A 21,391-nucleotide genomic window follows, 5' to 3' on the forward strand; every position below is an offset into this window, starting at 1 on the left:
CTTAACCCAACAGGAAGTTAGCCAAAAACATTCCATGCACAGAGCGTTGAGTGTGACGTCACGATTTCCACTTCCGGGTCCTAGCAGACCAACAGATATGCGAGAAAAAAACCCATAAAAAACTCTTAAAAACAACCATCAACATGTCTGAAACTCAACGGAGAGTTACTGAACCTACTTATTTCTCAGACTCATTAGCCAAAAATGCCGCACTTACTGCTAGAAAAGTATTATTTACTAAAGTCACTACTCCCGGGTTTAGCGTAGCTGCTGCGCCGACTCGGACGTTAGCATTTTTCTCCGCTAAACCTGGATGTAGCAATTTTGGCAAATATTATTTTTATAGCAGTAGGTACAGCATTTTTGGCTAATGAGCCTGAGATTGTGACGTCACACCTTTACAAACGTAAACAGTCTGGTCATGTTTGAAGCAGTTGGGGGCAAAACAAAGAAGAGATAAAAATCTAAACTTTCCATAATTACTCCTAAACTACTTTAACAAATGCTGAATTATTAATATAGTTTTCTACCTAATAATTATACAAAGACATGGAGAGGAGCAAAGTAGTTCAACAACCCATAAATACATAAATAACACAGAATGCTAACATCATGCTACATGCTAATGCTAGCTATGACTGCCATTTTTCGCTTCTACTGAACAATCTGATGTGGAAAAAACATCCATACGGGCCCAATTTAAACTTGACTTTATTTGTGTGTTACAAATAAGTTTATAATAATAAAAAAATTGAAAAATGCAACATTCCATTCAGTAAATGAAATAAAAGAAAGCCTTTAAAGTTATTATAGGTGACTTTGATTATGGATTTGACTATTTACTGCTCTTGTCATATCGCAATGTAAAACTCGTGATGTTATGCACTATGGCTGGGGTAGGCAACGTCAGGCACGGGGGCCAAATCCGGCCCTCCAGCACAGAACCTCTGGCCCTCAAGATGATTTTGAGAAACATCATGACACAAATCAGAAAGTACTTTAGCATTTTTTGGGTTAAATGGGAGAAATACTGTCAATACACCCAATTAGGTCACATTATGCACAACTCTGGCATTTGTAGAAAGTGCACTGGAATAATAATAATCATCATCATTTTAAGGAAGAAATGACAGAAACCTACTTGAATTAAGAGATTCAATCTAAAGTATGAGTAGATTTGGTCTGGTCTTAGATCAGATAAAACATCCTATCACCAATGGAACAAGTCATTATTCTCTTAATTCAGATTTTATTGTATAATTTCAAGTCAAAAACAGATCTTTTTTAAAAGTAAAAGTTCATTTGTCTGATTTCAAAGTGGGTTTTATACTTGTTACATTGGCATTTGTATCTTTATCTTAGATTAGTCCAAACATTTAAGATGGGCATTTTTCCAGTGTAGTGCTTTACTTTGGCCTAAAACTGGCGGCTCCGGCCCTCGGCCTTTTTACAATGAAAAAAATTGGCCTCCGTTAAGAAAACTTGCCTAACCCTGCACTATGGCTTTAAATAGGGCACATAATTATCGGCTAGTCGTATCAAATGAGAGCGCTGTTAAGAGCTTTAAGCAACGCGCGTCGACATGGAATTTCCTGTTGACCTAAGACTTCTGCTGGAAAAAACGGGCTGCACAGAACAGCGTTGTCTCAAACCCGAGTCGTAAAATGTCTCAATGCTCTTGCTGTGTTCAATACAAGTCATGCTACCAATTCAAAAGTGCACAATTAGGAGGGTTTGGCAGAGCTCCTTGTCATTCACAAAGCTCTATAGAGACGACGAGTGCAGAGGATACAAGGGCACACGAGGATAGAGGAAGCAGGCAGCCCTCTCGCGCTTTCTCTGTGTGAGGAAAGAGACCGAGTCATGTGCACTGTCTGTCAATAAGCCGCTGATAAGAGTTTCCAGGAAGTAGAAGTATTGCATAACTTTTTTCTTTATTGATGAGTTCTTATTTTGGATACAATCTTCTGACCCTGCAATTGAGATTTCTATCAACATGTTTAGAAATGCAATGATAGTTGTATTATTTATTCTTCTTCTTAAAGCTCCTACATGTGTTTTAAGTTTTTCCCACCAATGGCTCAGCTCGAAATGTTGACACTATGGCAGAAATTTGGTCTAATGTCTGCAATGACTGTGGTTTCAAAAGCCCACATCAGATCAGATGATGGTAACATGACCCAGATGAAAAGGTTCAGTGAGGTACGTTCGGGGTTAACTCAGCAGAGACTTGACTGACTGAAGCCGCTCGATTCAAATGTGGCCACAAAAAGGCAAGTTTGATGCAGTACGATGTATACTTTTCCTCCTTGTAAGGGAATGTGTCCGTTGCCTTTTATAGCATTTTGTTTGATTTATTGTCGGGGAATCCACATGAAACAAAAACGGTCTCGAAGTTCATCGTCTTCTCATTCAGTACATAAAAACTAAGGTTATTTGTTTGAAAGGTGTCCAAAAGTGGTGACAGTATTAAAAAGAAAAGACTTATAATACAGCGGGTATCTGAATCCAATCACTACCAACCCTAACTCACTGTGGTGTCCAAATGCTTTAATGTGAACAATAACTCCAGTATTTACCTTTTCAAATCTCCATTAGTTTATTATTGCTGCAAATCCCGTGACGCTTAGTGATACGACATCACAGTCCCGGAGGTTGTTTTCATGTTCTAGAATTCTATTTCAGTCAGAGCAGGTGCCAATACAACTCTATGGGAGAGAAACTGTTCTTCAAAGAAATTCCCTGATCATGGTTGGATTCACAAACCTGCAACATTATTGATATGGCTGAAAGTCCTCGTTTTTGTATATTGTCTCACAGCATAGTTCACATGAGCTGGAAGAGAGGACTTTGTACTTCTTGGGCCAATTTGAATGAGACAAAAACTGTCACAACGTTCAGAGAAATTAACAGTAAGACTAGAAAACTGCATTTTGACAGTTACAGCCATGCAATTTTCAGCTGCTCTACCTCGATCTTCAACTACAGGCTCTTAAGAATGTTGAGAACGCAACCTATTGTAGCTCAACATAAAGCACCATGATCTCTTTCGGCATCATATATGATCTAATAGGGTGCTTTGCCAGGTATTGTAAAATATGTTTTCCAAAATGTTAGAGTACTTTATCGTGTATTTGATCTCTAATTCACTGCAAAAAGTGAATATCAAGCATTGGCTTAAATGACTTGAATTGAGGAAATGTATCTTGTTTTGAGCGGTTTTCACTCATTTAGACACTTTTCCTGATCGGACCAAGTTTACTTTGCTTGTTTGAGGACATTTCAGACCAGTTCTAGGGTAAATCTCGCTTGAAATAAGAAAGTAAAATTGCCAATGAGATCAGACCAATTTTCTTACCCCATTGGCAAAGAAAATGACCTGAAATAAGGACGAAATGTATTGAAACGAGTCAGAAACATCTCAGAACAAGTGAAATAATCTGGGCCAAATGCCCAAGAACTTCTTACCTAGTCAAAACAACTAAAATTTGGATTATTGTGCTCAATTTGAGATGTTTAGACTGATCTAGTTAATTACTTTTTGCAGTGTTTGTGTAATAATATTTCTCAAAACCATCTAAGTTCCTAAGCACCTGTATGGAGTTGTACTGTTTAATAAAATAACTAGATTTGAAAAGTGTAGCCACGACTCTTGAACCTCTGGTAAAACAATCGATTTTGTGGCTCTCAGTGAAGCTCCAGATGACTTGTGTGACCAGGGAGGACAAAGCCTCAGATTGGAGAGGGCTGAGCGGTACTCACTGGTTCTTGGAGGCCTGCTCCATGAGAAAGGACAGTTCCCTCATGAACTGCCCACACAGCTGGTTCTTCTCCGAGGCGCCCGACATCATGGTCAGCCACACCGGCTCAGCCACCCGCGGCATGGTGTACAGGTCGCATACTGCGTTCCTGATGAAGAGGGGGGGGGGGGGGAGAAGAAACGTTATAACACGATGAACCAACTTATTTGTGACTGTGGAGAGACGTGAAGTAAACAAAGACCGAAAACAGACGCGTCATTGTGGGACAGTTCACAGAGTTTGCCCCGTCTGCCCCGGGATAGTCCTCCTCTTGTCTGTACATTTCTGCGTGGCTGGCGTTTGTTCATTGAGATTTGAGGATTTTCCGCAGAGCGAGGGGGGTGGGCGCGCCTCGGCATTGGGCCTGGGGGGAATCTCTGGAGCTGGGACGAGAACCAAGCATTTTTTAGGAGCAGAAACAGCTGCTGGCTCTGACATGCTGTATTTGAGGAAGGCTTTATGCAGCAAACTGGGAGAGTCACTTGTTGGAGAGGTTTTTTTTGTTTTAAGTCTGCACAGCACGCGGATACACCAGATATTCTCATAAACAGGGTTAGGGTAAATACTAACTAGGCTCCAAACCACTAATCCAGGTGACGTCAAGGAGATTTTTCCCATTTTCACAGTGCAGGGTGGCCTTTTCCAGCACTAAGCCCACAGTCCCAGTGGGGGGATGTCCGAGGAGTGAACCCGTGTGTCATGACCGGACAGATTCATGTTACCACACGGTTTAGAACTCCTTGACCTCGTGTTTGACTTTCGTAGACGGATACATTTACCAAACGCAATTCAAATCAATCATCGAAAACACATGAGGTTACGCCATGACGCTAGTGAGAAAGATAAAAGTGGCCGTTTGAAACCCACTCTAATCAAGACGTCCTGCAGCTGTGTCCTCGGGCAAGGCATAAAGGCAAACTTCAGCGAAAGTGCGAGACAATCATCGGCTGAAAAAGCTCCTCTGAGGTCCTCTCTATCCATTTCCTCACCTCTCCATCGCTTGCTAAGTTCACTCCTTTCATCGCGGAGAAAAAACACTGAGCGACACACAGCTTTTCTTTAGCCCCTCGGTCCTCTTTATGGATTTTGTTTTGCTATTTTGTTTCAGCTGTTTTTGATCAATATTGCATTTTCTGACCAATAAAGTGCATAAATATGAGTTGCAAAAGCATGATACTCCTTGTTTAATCTCCTACCCCCGACCTGAACCGAGCACATTTTCTCCAGCTCGGCTTTACCCAAATCTAAAAGCTTCTCGATTGGAGAGAGCAACAATGTAATGCCTCATTTCTTTCTGTTTTCTCCTTCTCTGCCTCCCATCACTGGAACACAGTACCTCCATCAATAAGAGAGTCTTATAAGTCTTTTAACACATTGAGTGCCAAAAACGGAAAAAGTCGTTTTTTTTGTTTGTTTTGTTTTTAATTACGAAACTATACACTCTAATACACCTTATGTGTGATTTTGGTAGCTCTGTGTAAAAAACTTGTGAAGAGTCAGGATCTGGACATTTTATATATATTATTGGGTTTCTTTTTTTTTCTAATTTAGTCTGAGGGGGCGTGGTGTAGCGTAGCGAACAGCATTAAATCTGACATTTCTCTCGAGTCTGACAAAGCAGAGCGGCTACAGATGTACATATCGAAACAGTTGAGATTTCTCTGAGTTTTTAAATGGTCAAAATCGGTCCAAGGACGGCTGAGAAACATCCTGTTAAAGTCTTCAATCCATAACCAGGCTGTTTAAATGCACACGCGGTGTTTCAATACTTGTCAATAATGTTGTCGCATCTTCCCATAACGTTAGTGTGACTCCAGTGAGGAGAAAGAAGGAGAGAGAAGGAGAGAGGAGTTAATCAGAAAGGAGAGTGTTTGATAAAAATTAACTTAGAATCGAATCATTTTGTTCAAAACTTGCCTCTGTTTAGCTTAGGATTTCTCTGGAACCGAGGCATGTAGAATTAAACTGTTTCCACCTATGGAGAGCTTAGATTCTCGTCTTTAAAACGAGCCATAGCATGTGTCCATGGCTATAACATAGAATAAGCTGTGGCGTTACAAATATCATGAAAATGGTCTGGATTGTTGGCACTCGACAGCTAAATCCCCAAACAGTTGTGTCAGTGTGTTAAATGAGTGCCAAAAAATGGCGAGTTGAGTCGCAAATCTGTGAACACTGAATCTAGTATTTGAGTGTGTATATAAGTTATGTGGTTGTCTTATCTGTTATGTCTGCTTACACTGTTCCATGTTTATGCTGTATGCTACTGTAGTATGTGATTTTTTAATTACTTTTTTTAGATTATAAAATCTGGCAAGGGGACAACCGGTGAAAACTAGCCTTTACCGGTGAAAACTAGCCTTTACATTAGGACATTTACATTGTCCTAATGTTCATTAATGTACAACATTGTCCAACTTAAAACTAACACACACAAAAAATCTATAAATTTGGAATCTAAGAATTACAAAAGTGATCGTTGTTTTGTTACATTGTTGTCATGTTTACGTCTCTTTTTAAAAAAAATGCTTTTTCATTTGTTTTTTTATTGCTTTTTCACGTTTTTATGGCTCTTTTGTCGCTTTTTGTTGCGTTTGTATGTCACTTTTTGTCACTGCGTTTTTGTCATGTGTTGTCAGTTTTTGTTGCTTTGTCATTGCTTTTTTGACACGTTTTTGTCGTTTTCATCTTCGTTTTCGGCGCTATTTAAATTTACTTCTATTATTTACTATTTTAGATTTGGACAAAGCCAAACTGGAGAAAATGCACTCAGTTCAGGCGGGGGCTAAGAGGTTAAGAAGAGAAAACACATATCCTTTATAATGAGGATAGACACATTTTGGCCCAAAGCAAAGCACTTTCTACAAATGCCAAGTTATACAGAACATTGGGAAGGGATTGAATGATCAGCTTCAGAGGACTTCAAGTATTTGATCTCGGATGTGTATAATAATATTTCTTCTCATTATATTAGGAGCCAGATTTCAGCCCTGAGCCTGCTGTTGCCAAAACCTAATTTAAAATGTAGCAATGATTAAGGGTTAAAGGGTAAACATCTGAAATTCAAAACAACAAAAATGCATGCTGAAGCACAGGGTCCACCATGCAACTTTTAATGCAAGAATAAAAAGTTGATATTTGTGAGTATTTTTAGAGCCCCAGTTGTTGTATGAATGGTCAGCATGGTGCCTTTACTCTCGCGGTGGTCTCTCCAACGCTCCAGGTTCAAATGTTTTGTAGGTTTTCTGATGAAAGGGTCCATTCAGCAGAGAAAACCTTCCAAACAATGCTCATGCAGCTACTCGGGTCACGACGAGGTCAAAAACACACAAATATCAACTTGTGTCATCACATTAAAAAGTTACATACTGCAGCTTTAATTTGCTACCCCATTTCACCCTGGGCTGTCCTGCAGCACAAAACTCATCTGACAAAAATCCTTTAAATTCTTAACCCCTGCCTCAATCAAGCACATTTTCTCCAATTCGACAAGACGGAAATGAGGATGGAAACGCAGCAAAAAACAAAAAGCAAACCGGGGACAAAAAAGTTAAGTTGGGGGTTTTAGAGGAAAAAGGCATCACAAAATGTTTCATATTATCTCATTATATTAAGCTTAAACTGTTATTACAAAATGCAGCTCTACAATGCAGCATATTTCCCAATGCTTCCGCTCGCAAAAAAACAAAATGCAAAGTGGTATTTGGTCCATTTCTCTTTGTAGGGTAGTAGGGGTGAGGTAAAGGCGAGGCGGGCTGTATTTGCAAAGCACAATCTGTACACAATGTCATTCAAAGCAATTACAGCGGTATTCACAGGTCAGTTGACTAATGGTATGTACTGTATGTAAGCTTGTGTGTATTTGCCCATTGGCCCCCCTCCATGTCCCCGTCTTATCTCCGCTAACACGCGTGAGCTCCCCGCCCCGCGCGCTGACGTCAAACCGCCGCCGCAATCTTTCCAACCTCTTTCAGCGCCGTTCCATGAAGTCAACTCTTCATAATGGCAAAGGTGGTGGGCCTATAAATGTAGCTTTGCCTTTGGGAGTCCGCCCGGAGGTGAACGTTTTGCGGTTATTTCGCTTGTCCCGGGCCCATGGCGAGCCTCTCCACTGGCACTGGCAGATTATTTACTATTCCTGTGCCGCTCGTGGGCGGATAGGGTTGCCACATTGCGGGCTAGGGTTGCACTCGGCCGCGGGCCAGGAGAAAAGCAGATGACCGCGCGGGAGTGGAGTATTTCAGAAAGTGAGGCGTTGCCAATGTGACAGGAGAGCGAGGGGAGAAGGTGAAGACAGGACGGAATCATGCACTAACTTTATGCCAATGTCTATGAATATGTCAGCTATCAGTTATAAGTGATAAATCTGGAACCCGGGTTAAAAGGACCGACCCGTGCAGGGTGTCGACTGTGTTTGTCAGTTTCCGGTCAGGTGCAGCGGGGACTGTGCAATTAACCCAGAATTCGATTATGATTTCAATAACTCCACTTCACGATTACAAAAGAGACAGAACGATTATGAAGGATGCCCTCACACTTGTACATCGGAGTGCGTGTTGTCCCGATAGGCAGCACAACTCTAAGCTGTATTTGTGGCCGTGAAAATGTGACTGATCCACGGATCCATGTTCTACTCAATGCAGACAGCAGACTGGAGCAGAAGTTTTCCTTTGCTCTGGCTGCTCCTTGTGTAGATTAGTCCAAAACTCAACAAAGGAGCAGCTCAAAGAAAACTTGCCGCCGGGATGATCATTTCTTTTCCTTTGAGAAAGCATTTGTACTATAGTTAACCTTTATTTTCTATCTCCATATCACTACCACTTAAAAGGGACTATACGGAGTTTAAAAATGTTAAAAGTAAGTATTTTCATCCCACTACATGATTCAACAATGTCCTAATGTGCAGAAAGAGACATATTCAGCACAACTGCCTCTAAAATCCTGCACTGTCACTCAAAAAGGTGTTAATTCGGGTCCGAAGTGCCGTCATGCACGAGCTTAATATAGAAGCTGCAGTTACACGTATGACCTGAGGTGGCAGTAGTGAGTATGAAATGACCAACTTGCATCAAGTCCCTTTAATACATTGATCACATTTATCTATCTAAAAGCCAATGGAAGCAAATAAACTAATAATCACTTTTTGGCTTTAAAGAAATAATAACAAACATGCATCAAACAGGGGACTGTTAGCAAAACTATATACAGCTGGATAAAGTACAGATTAAATATATGTAAGCCGAGATATGCTAACATTGTATAGCAGCAGAAAAATTCATGTCCACCTCTGTGTTTTTGTCAAACATTGACACACTGCCCTCTGGTGGCGCTGTTAATGCGCTTTGTTAACACGATCAAAACATACAAGGCATTTGAATATGTCAATGTCCATATAATGGCATAGCAAGTCTAAGTATAGCAGTATTAGCACTACTAGTACTGCTGTAATGAGACAGGTCTGTTTCAAGCATCATAATGACACACAGTCCTGCCAGATTTACGACGCCGTCCTCACTCATAATTTACAGTAGGTCTGAATTATTGAGCACTGAGACGCATTAGGAACAAGAGCTGTGCAGAAGGAAACAAACACTTCTCTTGTGAATAGCTGTGATTAATATTTACCACCGGCATTAACGCATCAAGAGCTTCACTGTACAGTATTCATTATGGCATCGTGGTTTACATTGTACACTCAATGACAGAAAAGGTTATATGTAAATACCTGAACTCGTTTAGCCCCTCCAGAATCCGGGCGGAGGTGTGGACTCGCTGGTCAGCTGACCTCCGGCCCATCTTCATAGCCTTGGGGAGAGACACAAACACACGCTTTACTTTCAGGCATTTGCCAATAAAACCTTGGACAGGTGAGCGGCTTGGTGCGTGTGGAGAAAGTTCAAGATTGTGACATCGCCGTGTCAACAAACCCATCGATCAACGAAGCATGTGCTCAGGCGGGTCCGTCTGACCTGCACACAACTGTGGCAGTTTACAGTTGGTCCTATTTATAACTGTGCAGCCAGAACAAAAACATATCAGCTCAAAGTAATGTAGCCTCTCTAACTGTGGATACACTGGGAAGTTCATTGCAGTTGTGAACACTTTCTGAGCCCAAGAAGAATTTGACAGAATTCTAACTAGGTCGACTGATATGGGTTTTTTAAAGGCTGATGCCGATATGCACCGCCGATATTATCTTAATCAAGGTCAAGGTCAAGGTCAAATTTATTTATAAAGCACATTTACAACAACTATCGCTGCCCAAAGTGCTGTACACAGGCAATACAAGGTTTCAACAAAGTTAAAATACATTACATAACAAACAAAAGCAATGATAATAACCACCAAAGAAAATCAGGTCAGCTTGTGTTGAAGGCCAGTGCAAACAGATGGGTCTTCAAAAGAGATTTAAAAACATTCAAAGACTGAGCTGTTTTAACGCTCAAGGGAAGACTGTTCCAAAGTGTGGGTGCTGCAACAGCAAAAGCTCGGTCACCCCTAGTTTTCATCCGAGATCGCGGAACAACTAGCAGCATTTGATCTGCTGACCTCATTGTCCTCTTTGGGACATAAACAGACAGAAGCTCTGAAAGGTAAGACGGGGCCAATCCATTTAAGCACTTAAAAACAATCAGTAGGATCTTAAACTGGATTCTGTAGCTCACTGGGAGCCAGTGCAAAGACACCAAAACAGGAGTAATATGCTCATATTTCCTTGAGCCAGTGAGTAAACGTGCAGCGGCATTTTACAATCCCATGTATGATGCTTCGAAACAGTCAAACGTGTCAATGTTGAACTATGACAGCAGGGGGCGGCACAAACATAAATATGTTTCATTTAAATTTTGCGTGAAAGACACACACAATAGTGAAGTGTTTATTTTATACATGAGTTTGAACTTTTTCTATAAATAAAAAAAAACAAACTGAAAAGTGGGGTTTGCAAAAGGATCCACCCCTTTTCCTCTTAGTGCAACCAATTCTCTTGAGAAGTTGATTTCTGAATGATCACATGTTGACCTAATGACTAAATAGAGTCTAAGTGTAAGTGTGTAATCTAATGTCAAATACAGCTCATGCGTGATGGTCTCAGAGGTCTGTTAAGAGACTACTGGGGAGACCCGGCCGTCCTCCTAAACTTACTGATCGAACAAGGACAGCACTGACCACAGCTGTTACCAAGAAGCCTATGATGACCCTGGATGAACTGCAGAGAGCTACAGCTCAGGTGGGGGAAACTGTCCACAGAACAACTATTAGTCGCACACTGCACAAATCTGGCCTTATGGCAAAGTGACAAGAAGAAAACCATAAGAAGTCCCGTTTGCTGTTTGCCAGAAGCCACATGGGGGATACAGAAAACATGTGAAGAAGGTGCTCTGGTCGGATGAGACCAAAATGGAACGTTTTAGTAAAAACGCTATGTTTGGAAGATAGATGGGGCCAAATACAGATCAATCTTGAACGAAACATGTTGGAGTCTGCAAAAGAACAACCCTGAACGTAAAGCCAGGGCAACAGCGGAATGGTTGAAAACAAAACATATCCACGTGTTAGAAAGTCCAAGTCAAATTCCAGACCTAAATCCAATTGAGAATCTGTGGAAAGATCTGAAAACTGCGGTTCACAAGCGCTCTCCATCTAATCTAACTGAGCTGTTTTGCTACAAGGACGACAATATTAAAGTACGTTTGCTGATTGTATGGTACCTTTTCAACGGCGATCTTGAGCTGGTTCATGCGGCTTTCGAAGATGGGGAAGTGCGAGAAGAAAAAGTCCTGGAATCGGCTGTTCTCCTCCATGTTCGGGGACAGCATGAAGATGATGCCGATGGCGATTTTTTTCTTCTTCAGCGCCACCCCCAGATTTGGACCCGCGCTGTCGTCTGACATGTTGAAACTGTCCTCCACCGACCTGGGAGAGGGAGAGGACAAAAGGCCGGGTTTCAGGACACATGCCTGCATCTCCTGTAGTCGTGCAGTGCAGTCAGATGGACGCTTGTGATTTTCTCTTCTGACATCAATGCGTGTGACTCGAGGATGAAAATAAAAGGGACTCACCAGCGGGGGAAGACCCCGTTCTCCAGGCTGGTGGTCTGACTGCGCAGCCATCGCCGCTGATAACTGGACGCACAGCTGCTGTTGACAGAGGAGCCGGGAGAGGGGTAGGGGGTGATCCACAGACTGCTGAGGGAGGCTGCACAGTGGGACAGAGAGGCACCCATTAGTTTGACTGGAAAAGCAGCATTTACATGTTGCATGGAAACAGTTTGGAGAATACTTTTTTTTACGGGAAGATTAGGTTCTACTCCGCAAGATCAAATCCCAGCTATACATAAATAAGGATAGATATAATATAAATTGTCTCTACTATTATTTTTAAAAAAGCTAGTAATTTTCCTGTATGCTTTTATAAATGGATTGATGTATGAGGATGTATTTGATCAAGAACAGCCGTTTCAAGACAAAAAGATAAATGGTCATGAGTTTTTGTTAATTTTTTATGATTGTTTCCTCTGTGGATTCCAACCACAAAAGTCTTGTACTTGTGCACTTTTTAAAAGGATTTTTAAATATCTAATTCCTACCCAATTCAAAAAGACATGCACATTTTTTTTTTTTACAGATTATTGTTCACCTTTTTTTTTACTTGCTTCACTCAAAATACAAACAAAATCACCTCAGAACTAATATGTCAAACAAAATAAAACAGTAAGTTTTTCCCATCCATGACTCATATTTCTTCATATACAGGCAATATGGGCCACTTTTACAAATACATGTAAATGCCCTATTGTTGTATGAAAACATTAAGCAAAATAAAAAAATAATATTAAATAAAATGATCAAAATCTCTGTATTGACACGTTTTCCACTGTCCACCTGCAGTGTCTCGCCTTAAAGGGACTATACAGAGTTTAAAAATGTTAAAAGTATTTTCCCGCAATGTCCTAATTTGTAGAATGAGCTCAGACCTGTTCACCACAACTGCCTCTAAAATCCTGCACTGTCACTCAAAAAGGTGTCACTTCGGGTCCGAATTGTGGTCATGCATGAGCTTAATATAGAAGCTGCAGTTACACGTATGACCTGAGGTGGCAGTAGTGAGTATAAAATGGCGAACTTGCATCTAGCCCCTTTAAGCGCGCTCCCCTGCGTTGGAGTCACAGTCAGGCGCTGCTGGCTTTACCCCCGTCTGGCACGTTAATCGAGTGGGTCCAAACTGATCACATGCTTAAATATATGACGCACAGGAGACCAGGAAGGAGACGAGACACTGGGTAGACGAGACTAAAGCTAAAACACTAATCTGTGGGGATCCACGCCATAACCCATGACATCTTGGCACTCAGAGAGAGCTTTGTATTTCTATTCAAGTATTGCCTTGTATGCGACACGGAGCTTTCCATCACCGGGAGGAGCAGTGTGGCAGGCCTGAATTAGAAGCTCATTTGCTGGTGGAGCTTTTGGGACGAGCTATATTTACTCTTCCACATGTGACCCAGGTTTGAGCAAAAGTACAATTCCTCGCATGCCTCTCGTGTCGATGTGTGGGGACCAATGGGGTGAAGGAGGGAGAGGCCGGTTAACAACCTATAGACAAAACAGGGTTCCTGCGCACTTTGCAATGTGACATTTAAGACCACGAGCACCTAAAGATGACTCGCATCTTATCGAAATTTAAGACAAATTATATTTGAAATGCAAAAACAAACCAAAAAACTATTTGATTTGCATAAATGACATAATTTAGAACAGACAGGCAACCGTCGTAATATCAGTCAACAAATGGTTATGGGAATAAGTATTGGGGAGGGATGGAGGAATTTTCTTTTATATATTGCCTCGATTTGCACATTTTATTCACAAATGGAGTGACTGACCTGACAGGCTTTCGAATGAGTACTCTGATCTTTTGACTGAGAGACAAGGGACGAGGCGATAGATACAGACGGCATCTCTGGAATCGCCCATATATGGTCATGTTTGAAAACAGTTAAGGGGGAAAACAATTTAAAAAAAAATCTAAACTTCCTCTAATTATACAAAAACTACTTCAACAAATGCTGAATATGAATATAGTTTTAAACTAAATTAAGATACAAAAACACGGGGAGGAGCAAAGTGGTTCAACAGCCCATAAATGCATAAGAAACGGAGATGCTAACGCTAGCTAGCGCTTGCTACGACTGCCGTTTTTTCACTTCTACAGAACAATCTGCTGTGAATAAACATCCATATGGACCTGATTTAGACTTGACTTTATTTACATGTGATAAATAAGTTCATATTCCACCAGAAAATGGCTAAAAAGAGTGAAAAATTGTGCTTTCCAATAGATTCTGTTTTCCCCCTCGGCGAAGCCACACCCCCTTCTATGACGAGATGCCGTCTGCATCTATGCTAATCGTGGCTAACAGTGTTCAAAAACAGCTGTTTCAAAGCACTGCGCACCAGGCCGCCAGACCCTCGTTATAAACCAAAGCATAAAACTCTTGCATTATTTATGTATTTGTCACCTGGTGCTTAAATAAAGATAAAAACAAAAATTATAATGAATAATGCGAAAATACAATTTACAGTAAGACATTTTAAGACCCAATGGGCACCCTGCAAAATATTGGCCTTATAAACTCCTCAAATCGTAAAGTACTTTCTTTTCCTTTTGTAACTCTTTTTTCCTTACACTTGACCACATTATTGTAAAGTGAGTGAATATGGTTTGAACGCAGAGCCAGCAGGATGCTAAGTGGCCACAGTTGTAAAGCTTAATAACTGGAAACATAGGTTGGCGTCTGCATACCACCGCTGACAGCTTTAGCTCAGCTGTTTACAGGGGTTAAAGTTCATGTAGGACTTCAGCCCTGTGACTCCGGAATGTAAGGTCAAACCAAGGCGCACATTCATATGCCAGACCCACCTGCATTCTCCATTTTTATAGGACGCCCCCCATCCATTATTACATTACCATTATCAACTGGTATGGCGTTGGGACCAACCATTACCAAGTCCCCACACAAATAATAGAATTAGTACTGTATCCTCCTTACAAATTATTGTAATAATAAACATTAAAAAGCCTAAAAAGCTGAGTTAACCTCTCAACTCCCGCCTGAACCGAGAGGATCTTTTTCCTCACGTCAGATTTTTTTTCCCTTTCCCTTCCCTTTTTGTTGGGTATTCAACTCATTTTTGTAACTTTTTCGTCATTTTTTTGTCCATTTTTCGTAATTTTTTTGTCAAATATTTATCACATTTTTTTTTTTTCCCCCCGTCAAATTCTTATCAAATTTTTGTCATTTTTTCCCTACATTTTTGGTCATTTTTTGGTCACATTTTTCATAAATTTTTTGTCTATTTACTTACTATTCACTTTTTCATCAATTTTTTTGTTTATCCTTCCTCACTTTTTTGTCACATTTCCATCATTGTTTTCGTCTCAGTTTTGTTGCTATTTTCACAGCTTTTTTCCAGAAGCTTTTGGACTGGGGTAAAGCCAAACTGGAGAAAATGTGCTCGGTTCAGGTGGGAGTTAAGGGGTTAAATGATGAACAACACAATAACAGTCATTTCACTCTGGTAGTGTTCCCAGTGGATAAATATTGCCAGGAAAATCTCCTAACAGAAAATTGACAAATGTTGTACCTTTCTGCTGGCCATGTTTTTGAATATTACCACTTTTGGACGCCTTTCAGAGAACATGATTGGACCTTAATTATATGAAAACTTCCAATGATGTAATCTCCTCCCTTTTACCCAGTCTTAATGTGGGTCAGAGTTTTTAAACGCTGCAGGTTAACCCCGGGTTAGTCTGACTGACCTGAGCGGGCGATGCCACTGTCCCTCTCATCGTGAAGACCTCTGCCGGGCATGTCCATCGGGTGACTGTGACCTGGACCAAAAAGAGACAGTTAATACGAATAAAACCCAACATGTTAAGTACGTTTCAGGAAACATCTAAGAGCATCTAAGTGCAGTTTTCAAACCACGGAAGAGTTATGGCCTAAAATAATGATCGTTTGCATTATTTGTATTGTTCGATGTTTATTATGAAGTAAAACATATGGTTTGTCCCTAAATGTAAAGTTTGGGTGCAACGGGGCAAACCATTTTCAAACAATATATTCCAGTGGAAATCTGAGGTGAATCAAAAAGAGCCCTTTACACTTTCCTGCTGCATAATATCCGAGCGCACCACAAACCTCAGATTAACTAAAGGTTTAGCCGAGTCCATCTCGAGTCACACTGCGGATCATCAAGTCACAAGAGAAACTAAACTGTCATAAAACCAAGCCATCCAAATACAATGCGAGTGGGTTTGTATTTAAATCTCATGTTTAGCTCAGGCCTGGGAACACATTGAAATTTAGAGAGTTTTTGCTTTATTGTTTTCACATAACTTTGTACCAATAAATCCGAGTTTAGCAGATCATTTTCTAGTACCTGAGAGTTTAGTGGTACTTTGAGTAGAATTGAAAGACTCAAGAAGTATGCGAGACAAAAAAGGTTGGGAACCACTGGTTTACACAACTCAAGTACATATACAATTCTGGCTACATGAGTATACTTTGTTTCACCACTTATGGAGAAAATATCACTCTCAAGACAGCTAGTCTATGAGAAAATGCTGACGGAGGTAAGCGTTAAGCCACAAGTTCACTGTGTTCTTTTTTTTAAAGAGGGCCTGTAGATGGGCTGGTTACTGTGTGGAGGCTAAAGCTATAAGCTACCGCTAACACGCAGAGCAGCTAAAACGCTGACTGTGAAGGCTACACAGACTCTAAAAAAATCACAGAGGGAGTATTAAAATGACCTCTCTGATGCCATCATATACTGTAGCTACGTGCAAAGGAATCATATTTTTTTGGTGATTATTTTTGTAAAAAATTATCCCGATTGTGAAAAAGAAATGCTACGATCAACAACGGTTCCTTGTTTTCGTCATCACTAAGCAATATTATATACTCTAGTCAAAATCATGGAGATGGGCAGGTGACTTTTTTTTTTTAATCCTGAAAATATCCTTGCACCATGATGTGTTATGACATTAACCAGCTTCGCCATGATTTTATACAACCTAGTGGGAGCCATTGGACTGATCTCAAATGTCATTCTCGTCAACACTCGCGGGTAAAATGGTAAAGATGTCCGAGCCGTTCGATATGGGAGAGGTGCAAAACCACAAACGCAGCAAGTGGACAGGGCCACTCAATGTGATTCACAAGCGCCGCCCGGCCTTCACTTCATGAATCTCAATGCGTATGTGTGTGTGTTGCCAATGTATTTTAGACATGGTTGCATAACAGTCACGACTAAATGCCATGCCAACCTGAGGGAGCCCGAAAATGTATTGTAGGCTGACAGCTGGGCACAGGCGAGCGGCCTGGGGGGGTGGAGCTGTATAGATAACAGCATTTCACAAGAGGAATGATGGCAGAACAGGAGAAACGGCACTTGCAGTATGACGGGAAGGCATTATCAGTTCCACTCCAGCCCGTTCAGTACTGTTGGTGATGTTTTGTATACAAGCCAGCATTTGGCTTAAGGCTTAAAAGCAGACTTTTGGATACAGTAGCATTATATTTTATTTTTAACAATGTCAAATAACATTTATTGTAAAGAAAACGTTAAAAGTAGGGCTTGTCTGGATTTCGAATTGGCCTGAAGCACCCTCTGCAGACAGTCCTGGGAATGACACTTTCAGCTAGCAAATCCACGGCGCCATGAGGAACACACTTTGGTCGATCAAACACGGTTTAGGACACAGGTCGGGCTCCATTACAATTAGCAGCACTCTTTAGTAGCGGGCGGTCTTACCGTGGGAAACACTATATACATGTATGAGTCAAGCAGTCTAAAATAAAGCAGAGAAAGTCTGCCGGACAATACTGTGGCCTTTAGATGGAGTTCTGGAGTTTTCTTTAGAAACGCAGAGCCAAAAAACAGAAGAAGAATTATGAAGGTAAGGCAACGTGGCTAAAGCTATGCTAACAGCGGCTAACTCTATCAACCGACAAAATCACCAATTTCAACCGAACTATGACATTGTGAAACAGGGCCGTCTTATTTTTCCTCTGGTCAGTCGTCAACCCTCCCCCTCGGTGAGTTCCAAAATCCAGAAAATCCAGATCTGCTCGTTGTAGCAGAAGACGTGACCAAAAGAAACGTGAATTTAACAAAACTGACGTGAACGAGGGAGCTAAAAATGCAAAATCTGAAATTAGTCCATTTTGCATATCTTTCCTCTGAAAGACGTAGAAGTCATATTTCTAAGTGAACCCACACATAAAATGTATTTTTTGTCATGGCTTTTGTTTTTGACCTCTGAACCCCCACCTTTACCAAACACATTTTCGCCAGTTCGTTATTACCCGTCACGTTTTGTTTTTCAAGAAGCTTTCAGTTTTGGGTAATGCTAAAGTAGAGAAAATGTGCTCAGTTAACTTTAAGTTAATTTCCGTGTAAAATATTTAAAAAGTACTGACCATGAACTGTTATTATTGTGTGCATTTGACTTTGGCTGGAGGGATTGTCGTAGCGATTCTACGTTTAATATCCATAAGATCCATGGATTGTACATGAACTAAGGTGCCCTTGGGGACTTTTCACACCTTGTGCTGTGGAGGGGACGGCGGGGTAACAGCGTGTAATTGCATAAGTACATTTAATCTAAGGTGTCGCTGTTTGAACCTTGTATTCATGAAGCGCTAATAAGCGTAACAGGCAAATAAGCACGAGTGTGAGATCGGCCGAATGAAGCTGTGCTGATCCCATGGCTTTACCATCAAGTCATATTTATACGAGAAATAAAATGATTTTTAATAACTTTGCAATTGTTTGTTCTACAGTTCTCTCAATATTTATTAAAAACCTCTAATCACTTGACCCACTTTGTTTTTTATTTGGGTTGCTAAATTGCATATCAGAACTGGATTGAATTGCATGGAAGAATGTCGCTTTGGGCAGAAATGAAATAGATTAATTAAGCATTCTTGCGTACAGAATACAAAATTTCGGGCCACATCTACTGAATGGAATGTGTGTGTGACTAACTATGGTAGAATGCAGGGACATGGGCTACTGCTAGGGGATCAGGCTTATGACCCTGTCACAATACCTGCACTACACAACAGTAAAACGCTGCTTTCTTTTAGCGGCACTCACTAAACTTTCATCTGAAAGCTGATCATTTTTCGTTAATCGTGTTTAGGCGGTCTTGCTACCTAAACAGGCCACCTTTCCATTTAATCCAAGTAGCCCTAGCTAGCAACAGAGAAATGCATAATCTATAAAATATATATATATATTTTTTTCAAGACAGCTTTCTTTTTAAGCGACAAAGCAATCTTTTTCACATATTTTTGATTCTTTGCAAAAATAGTATTTCATCATCATTCTTGAGAAAGTGCACACAAACATTGAGATATTCATTTCTGTCAATATTGCCCAACCCTATGTTACACTGTGCAATATTTGACACCAAATCAGATTTTCCTCCCTTGCTGGACCAGGATGTGCGACATGTTTCAAATAAACTTCAAACTTACAGAAAACACATTCTTTCACCCAGATCGAAACTTAAGATTGTCAACCCAACACAATAGACCAGAGAAATGAGAAGGAAAAGATGTTAAAGTGCTCAGGTGAAGAGGTCAGAAAGTTTAGGTGAACACTTTAACACACCTACACGCCCTGCACTACTGCATGCGCGCACACACACACACACACACAGCCTGGGTCAGACACGACTGGAGTGGCGCAACAAGCCAGCTGAAGTTACGATTACTTACAACACACAGAAGAGCGATAACCCAGTGTTTCTACCATAATCCAATTCTTGACGTGGGCTTATCCAGCTCATATCTGACCCAGGGTTTTCAAAAGCACGTTTGACCCCCGAGTGCAAGCTTCACCATAGCCATGCAGTGTGCAATACCTCTACTACCGACCAGTGTAAAACAGGAATCTCTACACGAGTTCAAATGACCGACAATCAGACTCTGGACTCATAATGGCCTCGTGAAGCCATATTTTATGTCAATAAGGCAAGAAAATCGCACTTGACGGGCATCCGGAAAGTGTTCACACCCCCAAAGTTTTCCCATATTTTGTTAGGTTACAGCCTCATTCAAAAATGGATTAAATTTGCTGCTTTTTTCTCATCGATTTTTTTTTTTTTTTCGTGATTCTATTAGTGTGTATTGCACCTCCAACCCAGAGGCAGGGAAGTTGCAAGGGGGGTTTTCTGGCCAGAGACACCAGGGGGAGATGAAAGACCCCCCAATCATCCCATTAACACTTGTATTACCCCAAGAGGGACTACGGAAAGATTTATGAGGGTAAACACGTTACTTAGTACTGCTTAACCTCTTAACTCCCACCTCAACCGAGAGGATCTTTTTCCTCAGGTCATCAGATTTTTTCCCCATCATTTTTTGTTGGGTATTCAACTCATTTTTGAAACTTTTTTGTCACATTTTTTCATTTTTTCGTCAATTTTTTGTATTTTTTTTGTCAATTTATCACATTTTTGTAATCTTTTTTTCATTTTTTTGGATCAAATTTTTGTTATTTTTTGTCACATTTTTGTCATTTTTTCGTCAATTTCTTGTGACATTTTTGTGAATTTTTTCCCCACTTTTTCATCAATTCTTTGTCAATTTTTGTCATTTTTTCGTCAATTTCTTTTGACATTTTTGTGACATTTTCCACACTTTTTCATCAATTTTTCGTCACTTTTTTTGTCAATGTTTTCTCACTTTTTTGTCGCATTTCCATGATTGTTTTCGTCTCAGTTTTGTTGCTATTTTCACAGCTTTTTTCCAGAAGCTTTTGGAATGGGGTAAAGCCAAACTGGAGAAAATGTGCTCGGTTCAGGTGGGAGTTAAGGGGTTAAAGTATTCACATCCTTCGCTACGACACTCATAACTGACCTCGGGTGCATCCTTTTCCCACTGATGCTGATGATTTTATTTTGAATACATTTACAAAACATTGTCAATTAAAGGAAAAGGAAGAAAAAACAATGTAATCCATATTGGAAAGAGGCTGAAATATAACAAAATGTGGGTAAAGTACACAGGTGTGAATACTTTCCAGGTGCACTGTCGGCTTCTACAAGGACTAATATTGAACCACTGCTTTGTTTTGGGGGTAATAAGCCTCCTCTAGCACCAAGCCATTGTCACTCATGTAGAAACCCCTTTTTTTACAGAGAGCTACGGCAGAACTACAGGCTTTACAAACGCATGCAGCCGCCACACAGTGGGGTTAGGGCCAGTCGTTTTTTTTTTTTGTCAAAGCGGCCAACCTGAAAAGAAAGAGGCGCTTTTGATGAGGCGCAGAGGGCCCTGTTCAGAGAAGGCCCGGCGGGGACTGCACAGCTGAGAGAATCCTGGGCAAACGAACGAAAAACAAGGAAAAGAGGGAGAGAGAAAAAAAAAAAAAGAGGACAAAAGACATGGATGTTGGTTAGTGATTAACAGGAGAATGGGATGCCCCTGTTAAGTTTGACACAACAATAGAGCATGTAAAGGACAGACAGACCCTCTATACATACAGTAAGTCCTGTTCGCAAAGCAGCCCCCAATT

The 21,391-nt window shown here is 40.7% G+C and overlaps 1 protein-coding gene across 3 annotated transcripts in view; it reads right to left on the reverse strand.

Moving 5' to 3' along the window:
- The window catches only part of fnip1 (folliculin interacting protein 1), a 63,297-nt gene that overhangs the window by 9,400 nt on the left and 32,506 nt on the right, over positions 1-21,391 (reverse strand). For 2 of the 3 annotated variants that reach the window (XM_079566307.1, XM_079566308.1), the window contains exons 7-12: positions 21,111-21,194; positions 15,621-15,692; positions 11,861-11,996; positions 11,510-11,714; positions 9,526-9,605; positions 3,763-3,909 (exon numbers count right to left, since the gene is read on the reverse strand). In XM_079566307.1, the coding sequence (XP_079422433.1) occupies positions 3,763-3,909; positions 9,526-9,605; positions 11,510-11,714; positions 11,861-11,996; positions 15,621-15,692; positions 21,111-21,194 (724 nt within the window). The remainder of the gene's footprint in view (positions 1-3,762; positions 3,910-9,525; positions 9,606-11,509; positions 11,715-11,860; positions 11,997-15,620; positions 15,693-21,110; positions 21,195-21,391) is intronic. The other variant, XM_079566309.1, reaches the window with a different exon arrangement.

Source organism: Gobius niger, assembly GCF_951799975.1.
Source record: "Gobius niger genome assembly, chromosome: 11".
Lineage (NCBI taxonomy): Eukaryota > Metazoa > Chordata > Actinopteri > Gobiiformes > Gobiidae > Gobius > Gobius niger.